This window comes from Cebus imitator, unplaced genomic scaffold, assembly GCF_001604975.1.
Source record: "Cebus imitator isolate Cc_AM_T3 unplaced genomic scaffold, Cebus_imitator-1.0 Scaffold178, whole genome shotgun sequence".
Taxonomy (NCBI): domain Eukaryota; kingdom Metazoa; phylum Chordata; class Mammalia; order Primates; family Cebidae; genus Cebus; species Cebus imitator.
The window spans coordinates 3257053-3278264 of record NW_016107493.1 but is presented as its reverse complement, the minus strand read 5'-3'; the positions used below and the strand labels follow the sequence as shown (position 1 = coordinate 3278264).

Below are 21212 nucleotides of genomic sequence, written 5' to 3'. Positions count from 1 at the left end.
CTGGTCTTGGAACTCCTGACCTCAAATGATCCACCTGCCTTGGCCTCCCAAAGTGCTGGGGTTACAGGCGTGAGCCACCATGCCTGGCCACTTTTGGCTTTTTAAATTATGGAGAGGGCTAGGCTATATTTAGGTACTTCTATGTAGGTAGTATATAGATAATTTTACCCTGCTTTGTTTCCAAATAATTTGGCTGTCTCAATATATGATTATGTCAGCTTTTCTGCTGGAGTAAACTGTATAGAAGGGGGAATAATAATCAAGATGATAGTAATTATTATTATTAGAAATTCAATAATCCTTTGATCATAGGGCTATGATTATCTCCACTGGACAGGTAAGAAAACTGCCTGATCCTGCGGCGTTTGTGTTCGCTCAAAATTCTTATGTTGAAATCTCAATCTCCCAGGGCGACGGTATTAAGAAGTGGGGGTCTTTGAGAGGTGATTAGGTCAGGGAGCAGAGCCCTAATTAATGAGATTAGTGACTTCATAAAAGAGGACCTAGAGAGCTACCTTGCCTGTTCCATCCTGTGAAAACACAGTGAGAAAGGCCCATCTGTGGACCAGGAAAGGGACCCTCACCAGACGCCAAATCTGCAGAGGCCTTGATCTTGGACTTCCCAGCCTCCAGAACCATGAGAAATGAATTTCTGTTGTTTGTAAGCCACCTGGCCTGTGGTATTTACTATTTATTTTAATTTTTTTTTTTTACAGCAGCCAAACAGACTCAGATGGGGTGAGTGACTTGCCCCATAGGCAAGTGGTGACAAAACAGGGACAGCAACCCTAGGTGTGCCTTACTTTAGAATCGTAGGCTCCTGCTCTTACGCTCAGTGAGAAATGAGGCTCTGAAATAAAGTCAGGTTTCAATGGATACAGTCATCTCTTTTACCCTTTTGAAAAAACAGAAGTAAATGCCACACCGTGCTTTGTTTCTTGAAGGGGCACCACCCATCAGCCCATGCATCTAGGATTGTTTCCCATCTGGATGTAGCTGCCTTTCTGGAAAGGGATAATATAGAGAACACTCACCCAATCCTCCCATTTTCCTTTAGGGTTTTTCCTGATGATGGGATGAAGACGAGCCATAAGAGTTTGGCAGACATTCCAAAAATGAATATTTGAAATCAGAAGTAAAAGGCACAGGGAATAGCAAAATGTTAAGTCTTTAAATCGATTCAAATGCAGACCATTAGTTTGGTGAACATGTTTCCTAGTCTTCTAGGCAGGATTTCCTAAATTTGAGTAATGTATAGCATCTCTTCAAAGGAAAACATTCTGTGAGTCCTGCGTGTTGACTTAAAATTATTTTTATTATACTGTTTTAATATATGCTAACATGAAGTTAGGTAGAGACTCCTTAGAGTTATAGCTCTTTAATAACTAGAAATCAAAAACATAATCACAGGATGTGCACACCTTTCTGTATGCCAATGAAACTCAAAATAACAACATTAATTTAGTTGATCAATGAGGTTGTTTTCTGCAGCTAAACTGCTGCTTGGAATGTGGAAAAAGTATTGATTGCAGTGGCCCAGGTACTTTGGAGTTTGACATGCCTATTACGTGCTAATGGATAGATCGATTTTCTCCCCACCCTTCTTACTGAAATTGCCATTGTATTCATTTGCATTTTATATCTTGCCATCGTCCACTCTTCACTGGGCAAGAAACAGTCATTTATATATGACATTCATCTCTGCCCTGTTGCTTTAGCATAAAGTATACTCTTTGTCCCAGATGTGGACGGAGATCTCATGGCAATATTCCAGTTACAAAGCAGTCATTCGGATGATAAGAAATATACCTGCATTTAATTTTTAAAGTTTATCATTAAAACAAAATAAAAATTATTGAAGTAAAATCTTGGATTCCTGTGATTACACTTGCTGACTCCTGAGTGTCTGTGGACCCCAGCCTGGCCTCCACTTGGAATTAAAATACAGATGCATTCAGATCTTTGCCCCCACTCATTCATCTCAGCCTCAGAATAAGACCCCATCTCAGAAAAAGAACCTAAGTTTTTGCTATATGTTTCTTTTGAAAATGATGTGAATTACCTACCCAGCATCAGATGATGAAACAAATTTTGTATTGTAATATTGTTCTAGGAAAACTCATCTAGGAAGTTAAATCTGTTCTGTTGAATGAGTTCTAAATGCTAATTGTAATGGGGTTTTTGTAATAACTTTAATTTTGCATTATCCACACCAGTTCGTTACTCATTAAACAAAAAAAGTAATAGTTACCATAGGATAGTAACTCTCAGGAAAGCCCGCATATACTCATTAATTGCTTCCCCTAAAGACTAAAAATATATAGAAACTAAAAATGTGCATATTGAAGAACATCATTCAATATATTTAAGCAGCTATACATTTCAGGTTCAGCTGTAACATTCTGGTGTGAAGGTTAATGGCTATCTTAGTGAAATATAATTTTTTATTTCAAAAAAAAAAAAGAAAATATGATGTGATTGTTGGCTGTAAAAGAATCTAGAGCCTTGGGAAGCTGTGGGTTTTGGTGAGCCTTGAAAGCATAATCGACCCACTATGCAAGCCCACTGAAGGACACGCAGATGATCAATCGTGACCCGTTTCATTCCAAGGAGCACTCTCTCAATCTGCTAGCTGCGTTTCTGCCCAAGCCAGATGGAAGCCAGTGTACGGAAAGGCTTCTGTTCCCTTTAGCATTTTCCTACATTTTTGGACTCCAGATGAAGAATTTTACTTTGTTTCAAAGGTGACTTGGCAATATTCACATAGTCCTAAAAGAAGTTTTTGTGCCATAATTTGAACTGTGTCCATTATAAAAACAATCTCATTCTTACATGCATTTTTTTTTGTGTGTGCAACCATCACCACTATCTAATACTTTCTCATAATCCCAACAGAAACTCTACAACCATTAAGCAATAACTCCCCCCTTGTCCCTACAACCTGGTCCCTCCTTCCAGCTCCTGTAACCTCTAATCTGTAGGTTTGAAAAGGAACCCATCTATAAGTGCTTCCTGCAAGGGATGAAGTGCCTCAATAGAAAGAGACTGGAGGGGACTTGGCACTCAGGGTGGGGCTGGGGCAAGGCACAAGAGGCTAAAGCCAGAGGAGAGGCCCTGCCCATGCCCAAGTTGCCCAGGAGGGACTCTCAGAAGGCCTCAGATGTAACATGGCCAGATCACATTGATTCCAGCCAGTTAAGGTCTTTTCTGCTTTTTACGTCTATGCTCTTCTCTCCTCTGACTCTACAGGGGTCTGAAATGTAGGTTAGGAAGCTAAAGGGGAGCAGAAAAAGCACAGGGAGGGAGATGGGGAGAAGCCACCCCAACCCCCTTTCTACCTGCAGGCCCAGATGGGAGGCAGCAGAGACACTGCAATTTGAAATACATTTTGGAATTTTGGACTAGACATTTTAATTATTGAAATGAGGTTATTTCTGTGAAAGAAAGTGATCCATGGAGTTTTCATTATCTTAGAGTAAGTAGAAAGTTCTAGGTAGAGTTTATTTGGGGGAAGGAAGAGGAAGCTCGCAGAGGGAACTTGAACCACCCTTGGGAGGAGAAAGCATGAAGCTGCTTTCTGCGGCATGCCTTGGCGTGTCACATGGCATCCTTTCACAGTAACAGTTTCACGTATTTATTTATTGTCTGACAGATTGTGAGCCCAGGCTCTTTGGATTTTGTCCTTTTTCATTTATTGCTATACCCCTAGTGCTTAGAACAGGATCTGGCACCTGGAAAGCCTCAGTAAATGTTTGTTAAACTCATGTTGAATCAGTAAAATAATTGTGAAATCACACAAATTTATGACTTTTCATATGATGACTCATTAAAATTCATGATAAAATATGGAAATTTTTCAAAAAATATTTTTGTTTCCTCATTTTTTTGGGTGTCCTTACCTTATCATACCTGAGACCATAGCTAGTTGTTTATTGGGTGTCTCTTTGCACTGTGTGCTTGCAATGCAATTAACATCTGGATGAAAGGTAAAGAAATGGACTCAGTCATTTACATGGTTTTATTAAAATTTGAATTATCCAGAGCATTTTTCCTAGGCAGGCTTCTTTACTGCAGGACTTGTCAGAGCCTTTAATAAGAAATATGCCTTAGCAGCGGCTCACACCTGTAATTCTAGCACTTTGGGAGGCTGAGATGAGTGGATCATTTGAGGTCAGGAGTTCGAGAACAGTCTGGCCAACATGGTGAAATCCCATCTCTACTAAAAATACAAAAATTAGCTGGGTGTGGTGGCACATCCCTGTAATCCCAGTTACTCGGGAGATTGAGGCAGGAGAACCACTTGAACCCAGGAGGCGAAGGCTGCAGTGAGCCGAGATTGCGCCACTGCATTCCAGCCTGGGCAACAGAACAAGGTCCCGTCTCAAAAAAAAAAAAAAAAAAAAGCAATATGCCTTATAAGCCTCAATGAGTGGGATGTAGTAAGCATGTGGCATTTTCCAAATCTGTTGACTATAGAATCCTTTGTTTTTTCCACCGAGCATTTCATGGGACTGCTATCACAAGGAGCATACTTCAGGAAGCCATGGTTCATATGATACATGAATATATTTCATACGCTCAAAGTTTCTCTTTTCATCCAGGTGTTTGTCATTTTGTGGAGATGGTCTCTATGAGTGACTAGTGGCCAATCAGCAGTTTTCTAGTGAGGAGGAAGGCAGTGGTGGTGGCTTTACTGCACAATCCTTGTAAATTACCCAGCAGTTCTTTGAGGTGGGTGGTGTTCATAGCTCCAGTTTTGCAAAAGAGGAAACAGATACCTCGAGAGGTTAATGACTGGCCCGAGCCCTCTGTGGAACCAGGATGGGATAACCCTGCATTATTCTGGTATGCTGGGGTGAGAGAAGAGTCTCAGATAAGACGAAAGGAGGCTGCTGAAGGTGCAGATTTTCACATGCAGTAGAACAGTAATTATAAAAACTGCTCAGCACGGCGGGAGGAACACTAAATGGGAGCCTCGGAAAACTGACGTGGAGCCTTGGTCCTGCCAGTCATTAGCCAAATGTCTTAGGATTTGACCTTTCTTGGCTTCAGTTTCATCTTCCACAAAAGAAAGGATGGGACAGTGTTCTTTCCAGCACTGTCTTTGAGTGACTGGGAAATGAAAGAAAAGTCACCTGCACAGCCTTTCCATTGATGTCTGTCCCCACTGATCCTGCTGTTAAGACGGCATTGGGCACCATGACGGTGCTTGTTTCGGACAGGTGTATGTATGACTGGGGGATGTTGAGTTTGTGACTAGCCATCTGCCAGAAGCAGAAAAAAACATTTGTTGCATGGACTTTAAGCCTCTCCCCCAAATTAAAAGTTACAATCTTTTTAGAACTGAGTATAAACCTGGCTATTCTTCTATAGAGATAAACATTTTAGCTGGTATCTTGTGTTTTTATGTAGATTAATGCTCTTGAAGACTTTAAATGGCACTGTTAAAGATACATTTCTTTTCAGAGACATGTGCCCAACCAAAGAGCTTTTTTATGCTTTCTCTTTATACCGCTCTCATGGAAGCCATGTGGCAGGATGCTCACTCTGGGACAGCTAGTGTAGCAGGACAGGTGCAGGCAAATTTGAGGTCCTGGTCTTAAGTTTTCACCTTCATCTTCACCTTGTGGTTTACAGACAATTTAACAGATTATGTTTCCTTCATGGTACATTTTTTAGGCAAAAGGGTTTTGTTGTGAAGAAGCAAGATATATTCAAAGAAGGCCCTGTGGATTTGTGTGATTTCCTAATTCCAAGTATACTATTAAATAATATTCTTTCCTTAAAGAAAATGTCTTCTCCTTATTTCTCATTGGGAGTGAAGCTTTGTTTCCCATGTATGTTTCTGAATCAAATGTCTTATTTCACATTTAAAAAAAGGGCAAATTTCTTATTTCACATTTAAAAAAAGGGCAAATTTCTGAATGCAGTAAACTCTTGCTCATTCAACAATATTTGAAACACTTTCTTGAATTGGCACACATAAGGGTCAGTTATATGATGTAGCTAAGTTGATTGTTAATTCTAGGAGCATAATTTTGTATCCTACTAAATGCACTCACTTCTAATTGAGGATTTGGATGAACACAGTATTGCTCTGAGCAGATGCCAGAAAGTTTACAAATATCTTATCTTTGAAATATGGAATCACATTTTTCAGAAGACCTGTGGACTTGGTTCTCTTGTATGCAGGAGGAACAATAGAAAATATAAATTCTAGGCCAATCATCGTGGCCCATGCCTGTATTCCCAGCACTTTGGGAGGCTGAGGCGGGTGAATTTCTTGAGCTCAGGAGTTCAAAACCAGCCTGGGTAATATGGTAAGACTCCTGTCTCTATAGGAAAATACAAAAATTATCTGGGTGTGGTGGCACACACCTATAGTCCCAGCCACTCAGGAAGATGAAATGGGAGAATTGCTTGAGCCCAGGAGGTTGAGGCTGCAGTGAACTGTGATTGTGCTAATGCACTCCAGCCTGGTGACAGAGTGAGACCCTGTCTTAAAAAAAATTTCCTTCAACCTAACACTCATTTTCCTCACGTCCCTGCATTTTTGCATTTCTAAAGTCAGAAGTCTTACAATTAACTTGTGCATTTAGTGTGATAGTATTTCTCAAGAAAAAGCTGTTAAGTTGAATGCAACATGCTATATTCTTCTACATTGGAGAAGACAGACACTGATCTCACCTGAATCATTCTGGTGTTCAGACCTTGTCCCAGTTCACAGCCACCATGAGTCACCAAGACAGAGCCATCGAGATAGATGTAAACTAGAGCAGCCACCTGGAGGGAAAAAATTATATCAGTTTGGAAATTGATATAGCTAAATGTGATGAGTGTAGCCTAGGTCGCTGGATGAACAGTCTTCTTTCATTAAGCCAATCTTTCATTTTTTTAATTTTACAATTTAAATATCTTTATTTCATTAAAAAATTCTGGAGAATATTATATTATTCTGGAGAAGAAAGCTATTATTGGTGGCTAGAGACAACGTCTTGCAAGAAACCCCAGACTTCAAAATCATCAATGTAGATAGATGAATGTGTTTATTTTCCATCACACCTGGCTCCTGGCTACTGGAGGTCTTGTATGGTTCCCTTGGAAGCTGTCTTTCCGAAGCCCCAACTTGTAAACATTTTATTATTCTTCCCTCCCTGGGTATAAAAATTAATTTTAAAGTAAATGGAACTCACATGAGTCAATTTCCAGGCATAGCATTTTCTGGATACTAGAGGAACTGGAAGAACCTTGAGATTTTTTTTTTTGAGACAGAGTTTCGCTCTTGTTACCCAGGCTGGAGTGCAATGGCGCAATCTCGGCTCACCACAACCTCCGCCTCCTGGGTTCAGGCAATTCTCCTGCCTCAGCCTCCTGAGTAGCTGGGATTACAGGCACACGCCACCATGCCCAGCTAATTTTTTGTACTTTTAGTAGAGACGGGGTTTCACCATGTTGACCAGGATGGTCTTTATCTCCTGACCTCGTGATCCACCTGCCTCGGCCTCCCAAAGTGCTGGGATTACAGGCGTCAGCCACCGCGCCGGGCCCCAAGATGTTTTAATGGTTCCCAAACACTGATCTTTTAGAATCACGGTCAGGGAGGGGTATGGGCCCCATTCTGGAAATTCCAATTTGGTGGCAAGAATGACAGGTTGGAGGTGAATTCCAAATATCCATTTTTTTTTTTTAAGCTCCCAGGTGATTTTGATGATTGGCCAGGTTTGGGATCCACTGATTTAGTCCAAATTCTTTACTTTGCACAAGGGGAATAGAAGCCTAGACAGGAGGAGACTCGGTCACACTCAGCTGCCTAATTTGTGGTAAAATCAGGACTGGAGCCCACAGCTCCTAACTTGAGCCCAGTGCTCTTGGCGACCGTGCCATGCTGCCTTTTCAAACTAATTGCTATTGTCCATCTCTGGGGATAGTGGTTCTAACTGAAGCATCTACAGGCCATGCATATGGCTCCAGGGATAAGACTGCAGGAAGAAGGAGGCTGGCCACGTAGGGTGGTTCTGCAAGTGGCTTGAACCTTTCTTTAGAGCAATCCCATCATATGCTCATGCTTGTGGCCGTGACCCTGCATCTAACCCTCAGCCTCCTACTTCTTGTTGATGCCTGTACCCCTGCCACTGAGCATTCAAATATCAGCTAACTCATCTCTTCCAGTCTCCAGAATAGGACACTATATTTGCAGAATCATTAAGTCCTCTATAGGAACTTTCAAACTTTGTGTTTTCACTTCCATGACAATCTAACAAGAGTAGTGGATGATTCTGCATAAATGAGTATTGCCATGTGCTTTCAGATACCATGCTAGATTTTATGTTGATAATTACATAAGTACCAAGTACAATTACTTTAACTGAGGGAGCATATTAGAGCCAAGAGGTGAGACAGTGAGTTTTCACATGGCCATAGACTTTTAGAATTAAAAACTTCACAACGACCTGTGAAGCAGCAGCCAGAGCCATCATCATTTTGTGACTGAGGATTTGGTTTTGGAAAAGCAACATCATTCACCACGTTAAATTAATGAAGCTTATTCTTTGGTTTTTGGTTATATATAATTGACTAACATTAACATAAATAATTTAAGCAACTATTGAAAATCCACAAAAATCTTCTTAAAGTGGGTGTCCGTGTTACTCTGGCTGGAGAAGTACCACGTGGGGGAAAGACAGACACCTGCTCCAGGGAGTGCAGTGCTCGTGGGCTTCCCCCTACTCCTTGTTTGCCTTCCTAACTTGTTAGTGGACTCTGGGAAGGGTGTGTACGGGAGGTAATTTGGTAAGAGACAACTTTTGCATACCTCATCTGCACCGTGGAGCGGGCCTGTGTTCTTTCCTTTACATAGGTTTGGTTATAGGGACATTTCAGAGATTAGTAGTAGTAGAAAAAAAAATAAAAGAATCAGGCACTGAACACCACACACACACAAAACCAAACTAGTTATGATGAAACTAAAAAGGAGGCCAGGTAGTCACTGAGCCTCTTTATAGTAGCTCCAGGTTTCTGTGTGGGTCTTGTAGCTCTGTCTGTGCTCATATGGTTTTGAAAACTGTCTTCGGATGACCCTACCGCTCTCACTAAGGAGGTAGGAAAGAGAGACAGGGATTCCTCTTGTTACTCCCAGTTTTCTCATGGATTTGAAATTTGACTCCAAACCCCAATACACATGTTTGGGGCCCTGCTATACCAGTCCAGAACCCCCGGCTGGACTTCACTGTTGATTGCTTTCAGTGTGACTGCCAGGTCTGCCCTGACACCTGTGGTCCCCAACGCTTACCTAAACCCACTATTTCCTGCTAAAGGAAACTGCCCCAGTTTTTTTGTCTGTCCCCAGAGGGGACCATCCCTTGTTGCCCATGACTGATCTTTTCAGGCAGCAGGTCATTTGGAAAAAAGCTTTTGATGAGACGGCATCTCTCCCAATCTCACCTGAGTTTTGTGAGCTATAGGAATCCCAATGGAATATTTCACAGGGTCTATGGCAAGCCCCTTCTTCTTCCAGTAATTCTTTTTGTTAAATTCCTCTGCAGCCAGTCTCCTAGCATAGAACGAAGGTTTCTCCAGGCATTCTTTCCAGCGTCTTCGCAAGGGCTTTGGATTAAATGTCTGCTTAAAGGCTGTTATGCTAATTCTCTTATACATGTTTATTTCTCTAACCTGAAAGATGAGAAAACAAAATGGATATTAGGGATAGATGCTTGTTTCACAGTGCAGTATGTGTTTTTGTTATATGCCTGATATGCAGGTAGTCTTCTACTTAAATGGCTGTAAATATGCAAGTACAAGCGTACTTGTATAACCATAAGAATAATAATAATAACAGTAGAAGCTACTCTTGAACATTCCGTATGCACCAGGCCCTAGTCTAAGTGTATTATCTAGTTAACATCACAATCACCCTGAGAGACAGTCGGTTCCAACTGTTGTGAACTCTGTCACAAGTGGTGAGACAAAATTCTCCTGATCAAAAATCCTTTTACTCCCACACAATGGTGCTTTATTCTTAATGGTTCTCAAATTAGCTCCTCAAAGTCTTGAATTTTGGTAAAATATCTGCACAAATGGCCATAACCATTCTGTGCTCTCTGTCCCCTGGGTGGCTTCACACTGATTCTAGAGCATGGCTTGCTCTAGCCAATGGGACAGTAAGTGTCTGAGATGGACAGAGACTTAAGTGCTGGTACACCAGGGTTTGCCACATTCTTGCTGTTCTTGGCAGCTCTGTGACCACCACAAGAACAAATCTGGGCTTGCATACTGTAGGGCGAGAGACTCTGTGGAGTGGAGATGTGCCTTCTTGGCTGAGGCATCCTAGACAAACCAGCATGTGACCACCAGACGTGTCAGTGACGCTACCTTGACCATGAAGCTCCAGTTGTGCTGGCCCAGACTAGAAGAGCTACCCAGCTGACCCACAGAATCATACAAAATACTGTTGTTTTTAGACACTAAGTTTTGTGGTTGACCTACCACATAGCAAAAGCTAACTGATACACAGATGATGTGCTTTATTTTTTTTTTGAATCCACATAGAGGCTGATATAATGCATATGTAGGTATTTAAGATATATTGAAACCAATTATCTCAGCATTTTATTAGGGGATTATGACTTAGCACCTCTTCAGAGGGTAAGTTGCATTGAGATGCCACAGCAGTTATGTAGGCTTCGACTACCGCCATACCCTCAGGAAAGCCAAATCCTCAAAAGGCTGTGTTGGATGGCAAATTTGTTTTGCAAGCCCTACCCCAGCATTGGAAATTAGGAATATGGTATGCATTTTCAGATTTCAGCACAATGAACTCTACCATCTGAGTTGAAGCAAAACAAAGTGAAATTTCACATAGGGCAAATATTCAAAACCACTTATCTGAATTTTATCTCTAACTTGAACCCATCACAGAAGTTATCTGATTTGTAAGACAAATCTTTATGCAAATAAAGGGTAGCACATACAGCTCAACTGGTAACCTATGGGAAAGGCATGTTTCTCACCCTCTCGGACTCATCAGGAGTGTACCCAACATTGACGTAATATTTGACATCAGCAGCTTTCATTACATCATTGTTCATGAATCAAATCTGCAAAGTGATAGCAAGTAAGGCAATTTTCTCAATAGTCCTTCTTTGCAATGAAATCATGCTGTACACAAACACATCTTGTCACAGTTGTCAATGCATACTTAGCTTATATTGGATGTGACAGTAACCAGAGGAATATCAGTGATGGTGCCCAAGTTGAACATGATACCAATAGAAAGTTCTGAGTGGTTTTAGGCAGTGTCTAAATATCCCTTTCAAGTGGTGTGGGATGTAGTAATTGTCTTTACTATTGGTTGGTTAACACTGAACAATGTCTTAGGCAGTTTGCCAAACTTCTTGCTTTTACCTACTTTGTATTTTCCGAGGAGTGGGTGGCAGCCAGCAGTTATCAGCATGTCATCACCACAATCTAGGATAAACCGGATTGGATGGCCAGTTCTATAGGAAATGACTGTTAATATGCTGAATGCTTCATAAAGTTGTGGAAACATAGAGATGGGGAAGGAGGACTTGAGATAATCTAGCTTACTGGTTTTCAGTGAGGGTAGTAACATTCCTTTCTTTTTCCTTAGACAAACTCCTTGGAAGTGTGTGTGGGATTAATATTCTTTAAAAAAGAACATAATCATTCTGGTTCAGTCATGTCTGAGAACTTATATATTGCAATGATACATTATTTCTTTTCTATATTACATTAAGGAATTGTATTATTTTGCAGTTATGTATATAAGTAGGTTTTATTGTTGTGAATTTCACTTTGAGATAGTTAAGAGAGCATTAAAATATATAGTTGGTGCAACAGTAATTGAGATTTTAAATATTTGCCTTAAAGGGGATATTGAGGCTGAAAGGGTTGAGCTCCCATGCTCCATTGAGCATAACCTTCCTTGCATTCAAACTCCCTTTCATAAAATGTCCATCAAGGACCTCTCTGGTTTCTGATGGAATGTTCCCAGTGCCTGCAAACCTGCAGTTTATGGGACAGTCTTTCCTATTGTTGGAAAGTGCCAATGAGCTAAGATGTTCGTGGTTTTTCTTTTCATAGAAGTAGCCTGGGATAAGTTAGTTTGAATAAGTGAGATTTTGTAGTTACCAAGTTCACAAAAGTCATGGCTATTCCAGTGTTTGGGTATTCCAACTGGATGGCACAGAAGCTAAGTCAACATTCCCAGGTGATGGCAGAGCCCCTGCTTTGTTTCATGACAAAATGTGTCTCTTTTGGGGATGGGGTTTGACCTCCCTTCCACATGGCCAATCTCAGCTGTGTTGAAAGGTGAGATGAAAACTGGGGTGCTGGGCTGAAAGAACACAGGTGGCATCAACGCTACTTGGACTGCTAATGATGCCACTGTGACTCTTACTTGTTGGCGGCCACATCACTGACAGCTCCTAGCAGAGCCGGCTTGGTCACGTTCCCTCCAAACGCTCCTCTGGCTCTTTTCATGTGGAAGGCGATTCTACTCTTCGGGATGTTCAGTGCTGTAGTCACACATTCCTCCTGCAAGATGTAAGTTCCCAAAGCTATGTAAGTGCAATTTAATAGTTAACTTTCTCCTCCATGTACTTCCCCTCTGTCCAGTAAAAGAAAACTAGTAATTCAACAAAGGCTTATACTTACAGAATTGTGTAACCATCACCATAATCTAATTCTAGAACATTTTTCAGCATCTGCAAAGAAACTTTGTATCCATTAAGCGCTTGCTCCCCATCTTCCCAAACCCCCCTGCACTGGGCAACCATTAATCTACTTTCTGTCTGTATAGATTTGCCTGTTATGGACATTTCATGTCAGTGGAATCATACACTATGTGGTCTTTTGTGACTGGCTTCTTTCCCTTAGCATAATGTTTTCAAGGCTCATCTATGCTGTAGCATGTGTTGGTACTTGATTCCTTTTTTTTTTTTTTTTAGTTCAGAGCCATTAACTTTTTTAGAAGAAGAATAATACTAAAACTTGGCAATGACAGAGACAATCAACTTTGTAACAGAAAGTCAGAGATACTTTATTTTTACTTCTAAATCCAAGGCTAAGTATAGTAGAGTTGTAAAAATGAAATCCCACTTAGTCTGATTCACACAAATACTAACGTTTAATCCTGTTTTCAAAGTCCAAGAATAAAAACTTGCAATTAAACACTAAGCAAGCCACATGTTTAGGTAAAATTTCTTAAAAAGTCTTAAAAATATATGATACAGGACCTAAGTTTTCAGGGCATACATATTATTAACATATGTTCTGAAATCTGGTGGGTTACATCAGTTCTGAATTAATTTTTAATAATAACAATTACAAATAACTAACTGAGCTTTATACTTTTTCTATGCCACGATAGCTTTCTTTCGCCTCATTTTTTAAATGTCAATCTTCACTTTATGCTATTTTCAGTATTCTTCCAAAAACCTTTGAACAGTAGTCCTCTGTCTGATCTGAGATCTTATCAGATCTGTTTTAATTGAACTGAGTGTCATCTTCAGATTTAATGTCTTCAATGGCCCGATTGGCCTCATTCTTAGTATCACTTTCCTTTGATTCAGTGTTTGTGTCATCACTCTGTTTTTCTCAACTACCAGACTTCACACTACTTTTTATTAATCACCACATCCTCTTTCTCCTTGGATTTTCTATCTTGTTCTCTGTCCCAACTTTTGCTCCTGTGCTTATATGACTTTCAATTTTGGCTTTTTGATCTTTGATCCTGAATTAGAGATTTATGTTTTCTTTCTGATCAATCATGGCTTCTGCTTCTTCATTGATCTCTACTTCTGCTTCATCTTCTTTCTCTACTTCGTGATCTTTTGTGGTCCTGAGACCTGCTGCATCTTCAATCTGAAGTTTGGCTTGAGTGCTGTATTATTTTGTTCTCACACTGCTAATAAATTACCCTACACAGGGTAATTTATAAAGGAAAGAGGTTTAATTGACTCACAGTTCCACACGACTAGGGAGGCCTCACAATCATGGCGGAAGGAAAAGGTGAAACGAGGTCGTGTCTTACATGGCGGCAGGCAAGAGAGCTCGTACAGGGGAACTACCATTTATAAGACCAACAGACCTTGAGAAACTTATTAACTACCACAGGGACAGTATGGGTAAACTGCCCCCATGATTCAATTATCTCCACCTGGCCCTGCCCTTGACATGTGAAGATTATTACAATTCCATGTGAGATTTAAGTGGGGACATAGCCAAACCATATTAAGTGCCTATTTCATGAACAACTTCTTTTTATTCTTTCTCTGTTATGAGCCCTTTCTTTTTCTCTTTCTTTCTCTTCCCTTAATCTTTTCCTTTCTCCTTCACTTCCTCTTTCATGTTCTTTTTCTCTTTTCTTTCTTGCTTCTCCCTTTTTAGACAGTCATCATGATCAGATTCTTGAGTTCTTTTTCTTAATGTTTCTTTTAATTCTTCTACAGTAGTTTTAATGTTGGCATATCCCATGTGTTGTTTTCCCAACAAACGGTCATCTACCTGGGACTGGGCATCTCCTACTATCAAAAAGGCTCCACACACTTCACCAACTTCCATTTTTTTTGTATGTGTTCAGCAAAACTTTCAATTTTCAAGGTTGTGGATCCAGGCAATTCTCTCTCGTCTTTTAATTGTTCAACTAATTTCATCATCCACTGGGCTTCTACTACTTTTCCTTCTACCCCTAATTCTTCAGTCTGTTGCAGAAGCACATCAATGTTGTCTGTTAGAACCTGAATTTTTGCTTCATTTTTGCCTGTTGGGCCAGCCGCCCAAGAAGACTGCTGGCTTTGAGATGCCAAACGAGCATGGCCTTATCTGATTCTACGTTCTACTTTTGCAAGTAAGCTCTGTAATTATGGAAAAAAAAAAAACCTCTCTCATAGCCAACTTTCATAAAACAAGAGCTCTTCTTACACTGCTTTTGTAGGTTTTCAGTATGAGTTTTTTTCACATGGACCAAGATCAGAATGTGTATTTGTGAACAATTCTGCAGACAAAAACCGCAGAGAAAATATTTATAAATGCTCTTGTGGTCCTACCACATGTTGCTGCGCTTCTTGTCTGGGGCGAGGTTTCCGTCCCAGCCCATTAACTCATCCAACAACTGTGTGGCCGAAACCACAGTGCTTCCTTTGGGCAGTTTCTCCCACCAGCCCAGCCACTTGCCAACAAAAATGCTGGCAACACTGTTGCCAACCTCCTCAGCCTGTTCTCAGGTTGAATAGCCTCCTTTACACAGGAGCCAACAAGACAAAATTTCCATTCTTTTTTATGGCTAAATAATATTCCACTGTATGGGCATACCACATTTTGTTTGTCCATTCATCAGCTGGACATTGGGTTGTTTCTACTTTTGGTTTTTATGAGTAATGCTGCTATGAACATTTGTTCATAAGTTTTTTTTGTAGACATATGTTTTCATTTATCTTGGGTAGATATTTAGTTGCAGAATTGCCGAGTTATATGTTCAGTTTATGTTTAACATCCTGAGAAACCACCAAACTACTTTTCAAAGTGGCTATGCCATTTTTCATGCCCATCCACAATGTATGAATGTTCCAGTTTCTCTACATCCTTGTCAACACTTGTTACTGTCTGTCTTTTTGATTATAGACATTCTAGTGGGTGGGAAATGTTATTTAGTTGTGATTTTGACTTGCGTTTCCCTAATGACCAATGATGCTGAGCATTTTTTTCATGTGCTTATTGTTCATTCATATATTTTCTTTGGAGAAATGTCTACTCAAGTCCTTTACCGGGACTGCTTTTGATGGTACCTTAGCTACTGGACTATGGCAGGCTGTGGGTATCCAGTGCCCTGGTTACTCCCAAGGAAATATCTGCTGTTGTGGTGCTGACTGTGACCCAGGATATGTTAATAGGAGGTGGCAATGGTGACTTTAGTACATACATGTTGTTCATTGGAACTCAGAGTCACATACCCCCTGCTAAAAGGGACCTCAGGGGTGATCTTTGCCATCTTCCACAATTTACAGAAAAGGATATAGATGCCCAGTGACTTGCAGGAGATCACACAGCTGCTTTGGAGTGAAGCCTGTATCTCCTGTGGTTACCTGCATGTAGTTTGGATACTGTGTTCTAAGGTGTAACGCCATTTCTTTATCTTCTTCTTTTGGGAGAGCCAGGATAGATAATGTTTCCATGTTAAAATGTTCCTGTCCTTCCACATGGACCTCATCTGTAAAGCACAAACACAAGACAATGTTTAATCACAAGTTCCGATGTGGGAGCTCTTGGTGGTGTTTTGCTTATAAAGAGTGAGTTGCTTTAGCTTATGGAGAGCTGGACTTTAAAAAAAAAAAAAAAAAAAAAACTACAGAAAAAGTTTTTCATATGCATATGGGAGGAGCTCAGAAATGAATGGACAATCCCAAAGAGGTGATTAGATCATTAGACCCAGAAGCATGTATACTATTTTTTCAAAGGACAGCACATTTGTGGAGAAGTGAGAAGACAAGGGAAATGAGTTTTGAGTTTCTGGGGGTGGTAAATTGTGGAGAGATAAATATATAGGGGAAACAATGGGAGGATAAAGGTTATTTTAGTAAGGTTTGTGATGAGGATTTCTCTCAGTGCCACCTGATAAGACTGTGGAGTTGTCGCTCATTCTGCCCATCCTGGTACAAGAGAGGGTCCAGGAAACACCTTCACAAAGGGACATTGATACCCTACTTTTAGGTCAATAGGAGGAGGGTAGATAACTTTTTTCTGTATCTGCTGCTTTTCAATTGCCTTCAGCTCAAAATAATCCTTATGTTAAAGTGGCATATTTTAAACCCAAATTTATTTACGTAACAATTAGATGGTGTTGACAATATACTAGGTATTCTTCTAAGGCTTAGCAGTTTGTAGACAATTAATTCACTTAATCCTTGCATCAATCCTATGAGGGATGTATCATTACCTCCATCTTGCCAGATGGGGAAGTTGAGACATAGAAAGGTGAAGTAAGCTCCCTAAAGTGACACACATAGTAAGCGACGGAGCTGGGATGCAAACCTAGGCAGCCTGACTGACTCACGTTCCGAACCACGACTTCACACTTCTCCATGTTGGCATGCTGTGTGACTCTCAGTCATTCCTGCCAAAATTCCTTTCATGTTTCAAATTTCCTACTTGTGCCTAAATTCTGAGCTCCCACAATTTCCCAAATCCCAAATGGCAAAGGTTCCAAATGGTACTCTGTCAATCTGCTGCCCTCTGGGTGAGAAAAATAATTTAAAAAATATATACCATGGTGCTTAAGGCATTAAGAGCTAGGGCCTTGGGATCAGCCAGTCCTGGTTCTACTGATAACTGAACATGGGACATCAGCCAATTATCTAACTTTTATAAGACTCAGTTTCCTCATTTTGAAAAATGAAGCTACTGATATATTCCTTCTCAGAGTTGTTCTGCTTGCATGTTAAATAGTAAGCAGTAAATAGTAGCTTAAAATAAGTTTAATAATAATACTATTATTATTGGGATTGTTATTAAGATTGTTATTGGGATTAAATAATATAATACATGTAAAATGCTTAGCATGGCATCTGGCACAGTAAGCACTTGATAAGTGTTAGCTGATGTTATTATTATTATTAAATAATCTTTGACCCAAATTTATGGTTTTTCTAAAATATCATTTAATTTTTAAAATAAAATGCTGTGGAATAATGAATGTTTGGTATAAGTAGTAGCCACTGTCAAACATCTGGACATCTCTCATGAGATTACTGGTTGTGTCCAGCTATTCTTACAAGATAGTACATTGTTTTTATAACCAGGAGGCAGTCTACATTTTCTGCTTAAACAGAATGATGTTAGGAAATATGTATTCTAAGGGTCTCTCTCACGTTTTAATAAAAGCTAAAAGCTTACACTACTTGCCATTCTAGTCACTTAGAAGAATGTAATAGATCCTATGAAAATTACTCTTTTTTCTTACCAAAGACCAGGAGTGATTCTCTTAGTAAAGACAGCTGTGGTTATCTGGCCACACATTAGAATCCCCTGGGGGAGCTTTTAAAAAAATATTAATGCCCTTTTTCCATTTTCCAAGATTCTAATTTGACTGGTCTAAGGTGGGACCTAGATATTGTGTGTGTGTGTGTGTGTGTGTGTGTGTGTGTGTGTGTGTGTGTTTTGAGATGGAATTTCGCTCTTGTCGCCCAGGCTGGAGTGCTGTGGTGTGATCTCAGCTCACTGCAACCTCCACCTCTTGGGTTCAAGTGATTCTCCTGCATCAGCCTCCCAAGCAGCTGGGATTACGGGGCCTGGCTATTTTTTGTATTTTTAGTAGAGATGGGGTTTCACCATGTTGGCCAAACTGGTCTCAAACTCCTGACCTCAGGTGATTCACCTGCCTTGGCCTCCCAAAGTGCTGGGATTATAGGTGTGAGCCACCTTGCCTGGCCAATATTGGTATTTTTAAAAATATTTAAAAATCTTTTTATGGCTATATAGTATTCCATGGTGTATATGTACTACATTTTCTTTATCCAGTCTATTATTGATGGGCATTTGGTTTGATTCCATGTCTGTGCTATTGTGAATAGTGCTGCAATAAACATGCATGTGCATGTATCTTTATAACAGAGTGATTTGTATTCCTCTGGGTATATACCCAGCAATGGGATTGCTGGGTCAAATGGCATTTTTGGTTCTAGATCTTTGAGGAATCACCACACTGTCTTCTACAATGGTAGAACTAATTTACATTCCCACCAACAGTGTAAAAGTGTTCCTATTTCTCTGCAGCCTTGCCAGCATCCGCTGTTTCTTGAATTTGTAATAAAGGGCATTCTGACTGGCATGAGATGGTATCTCATTGTGGTTTTGATTTGCATTTCTCTAATGATCAGTGATGTTGAGCTTTCTTTCATCTGGTTGTTGGCTGCATAAATGTCTTCTTTTGAGAAGTGTCTGTTTATGTCCTTTGCCCACTTTTTAATGAGCCATGTCCTTCGCAGGGACATGGATGAAGCTGGAAGCCATTATTCTCTGCTAACACTAACGCAGGAACAGAAAACCAAACACCACATGTTCTCACTTATAAGTGGGAGCTGAACAATGAGAACACATGGACATAGGGAGGTGAATAACACACACTGGGGTCTGTTGGTCGGGGGGTAGGGAGACTGGAGGAGGGGGAGGGAGAGAATCAGAAAGAAGAGCTAATGCATGTTGGGCTTAATACTTAGGTGATGGGTTGATAGGTGCAGCAAACTACCATGGCGCATGTTTACCTATGTAACACACTTGCATATCCTGTACATGTACCCTAGAATGTAAATAAAATTAAAATACGTGCACACACACACAAACCTTGGAACTTAAAAAAATCTTAGCCAGGGCATTAGGTCTAAGCATATCAACAAACAAATAATAGTGTCAGGATTGGAAAAGATAAATAAAACTGTCATATGACTGTGTACATTGAAAATTCAAGAGAATCTCTAAGTCTATTAAAATAGTAAATGAATTTAGCAAAATTGCTGGATATAAGATCAACATACAAAAATTAACTGCATTCTTATATACTAGACATGCAAGCAGAAAGTTAAATAAAAGAACCATAGTATCAAAATGCATAAAATATGAGGAATAAATATTAAAAAGGATGTGCAAGATCTCTATAGTGAAAATCAAAAATTACTGAGAGAAGTTAAAGAAAACCTAGATAAAAGGTGATGTCTACCATGCTTATGGATTAGAAGACAAAATATTGTTAAGATTTCAGTTCTCTCAAATTGATATATTGTTTCAATGCAATCCCAATCAAAATCCCAACAAATTACTTTTGGCAGAATTTATGAACTAATGATAAGCTTATCTGGAAATGCAAAGGACCTATAATAGTTAAGGGCATATTGAAGCAGCAGCAGCCAAAGTACCTTAAATTGTCAGATTTTAAGACTCACTACAAAGTTACAGTAAGTGAGACACTGGTATTAGCACAAAGATAGGTAAACAGACAAACAGAATATGATAGAGAACTCAGAAATAGAACAACACATAGGTAGACATCTGGAAAACAACAAAAGCTGCACAGCAATTCAGTAAGGGAAAGGAGAGTCTTCAATAAATGATGCTGGGTCAATTGAATATCCACATGAAAAAAATGGAACATTGACTCCTATCTCGCATCACATAGAAAAATTAATTTGAGATGAATCATAGACCTAAGTGCAAAAGCTAAGACAATCAAGGTCCTAGGAGAAAACATAAGAGAATATTTTAATGACCTTTGGACAGGCAAACATTTCTTCAATGAGCACAAAATCATTAACTATAAATAAAAGACTGATAAATTGATCTTCATTAAAGTGAAGAAATTGGGCCAGGAGCAGTGGCTTACGCCTGTAATCCCAGCACTCTGGGAGACTGTGGCGGGCAGATCACCTAAGGTCAGGAGTTGGAGACCAGCTTGGCCAAATGGTGAAACCCTGTCTCCACTAAAACTACAATAATTAGCTGAGCGTTGTGGTGCACGCTTGTAATCCCAGCTACTAGGGAGGCTGAGGCAGGAGAATCGCTTGAACCTGGGAGGTGGAGGTTGCAGTGAGCCGAGACCACCCCATTGTACTCCAGCCTGGGCAACAAGAGCAAACTCCATCCCAAGAATAAAGGAAGAAAATGGCTGGGCATGGTGGCTCACACTGTAATCCCAGCACTTTGAGAGGCTAAGGCAGGTGGATTGTTTGAGCCCAGGTGTTTGAGACCAGCCTAGGCAACATGACAAAACCCCATCTCTACAAAAATTACAAAGATTAGCTGGGCATCATGGTGCATGCTTGCAGTCCCAGCTACTCAGGAGGCTGAGGTGGGAGGACTGATTGAGCCCAAGAGGTTGAGGCTTCAATGGGCTGAGAATGCGCCACTGGATTCCAGCCTGGGCAACAGAGTAAGACCCTGTCACAAAAAAGACAGAAAGAAAAGAAAAAGAAAAAAAAAATTGTTTATGAAAAGGCACCGCTAAGAAAGTGAAAAGGCACAGCTGAGAGAAGGTATTTGCAATAACCATAACCAATCAAAAATATATTAAAAATCTCCTCTAAATTAATTATATCATTAATTGTATTAAAATTAATTATATATTATTATAATGCCATAAACCACAAGGAGATATCACTCCACACCCATCAGATCAGATAAAACTGGAAAGGCTGATGACAACCTAGAAG

General features: G+C 40.1%; 1 protein-coding gene and 1 pseudogene across 2 annotated transcripts in view; both read right to left on the bottom strand.

Moving 5' to 3' along the window:
• Positions 1–21212, bottom strand: part of LOC108315709 (aldehyde oxidase 4-like) — a 47980-nt gene that overhangs the window by 8172 nt on the left and 18596 nt on the right. The window contains 9 exon segments of the mRNA XM_017545165.2: positions 1035–1110; positions 5137–5264; positions 6688–6783; positions 9442–9669; positions 10631–10822; positions 11007–11093; positions 11405–11492; positions 12416–12549; positions 16101–16225. Coding sequence (XP_017400654.2) covers positions 1035–1110; positions 5137–5264; positions 6688–6783; positions 9442–9669; positions 10631–10822; positions 11007–11093; positions 11405–11492; positions 12416–12549; positions 16101–16225 — 1154 coding nt within the window.
• On the bottom strand, positions 14332–15939 carry LOC119473694 (annotated as a pseudogene). Its single transcript, XR_005202908.1, has 2 exons — positions 15853–15939; positions 14332–15232 (listed from the first exon to the last, which is right to left on the bottom strand). The product of XR_005202908.1 is annotated as a luc7-like protein 3 (transcript).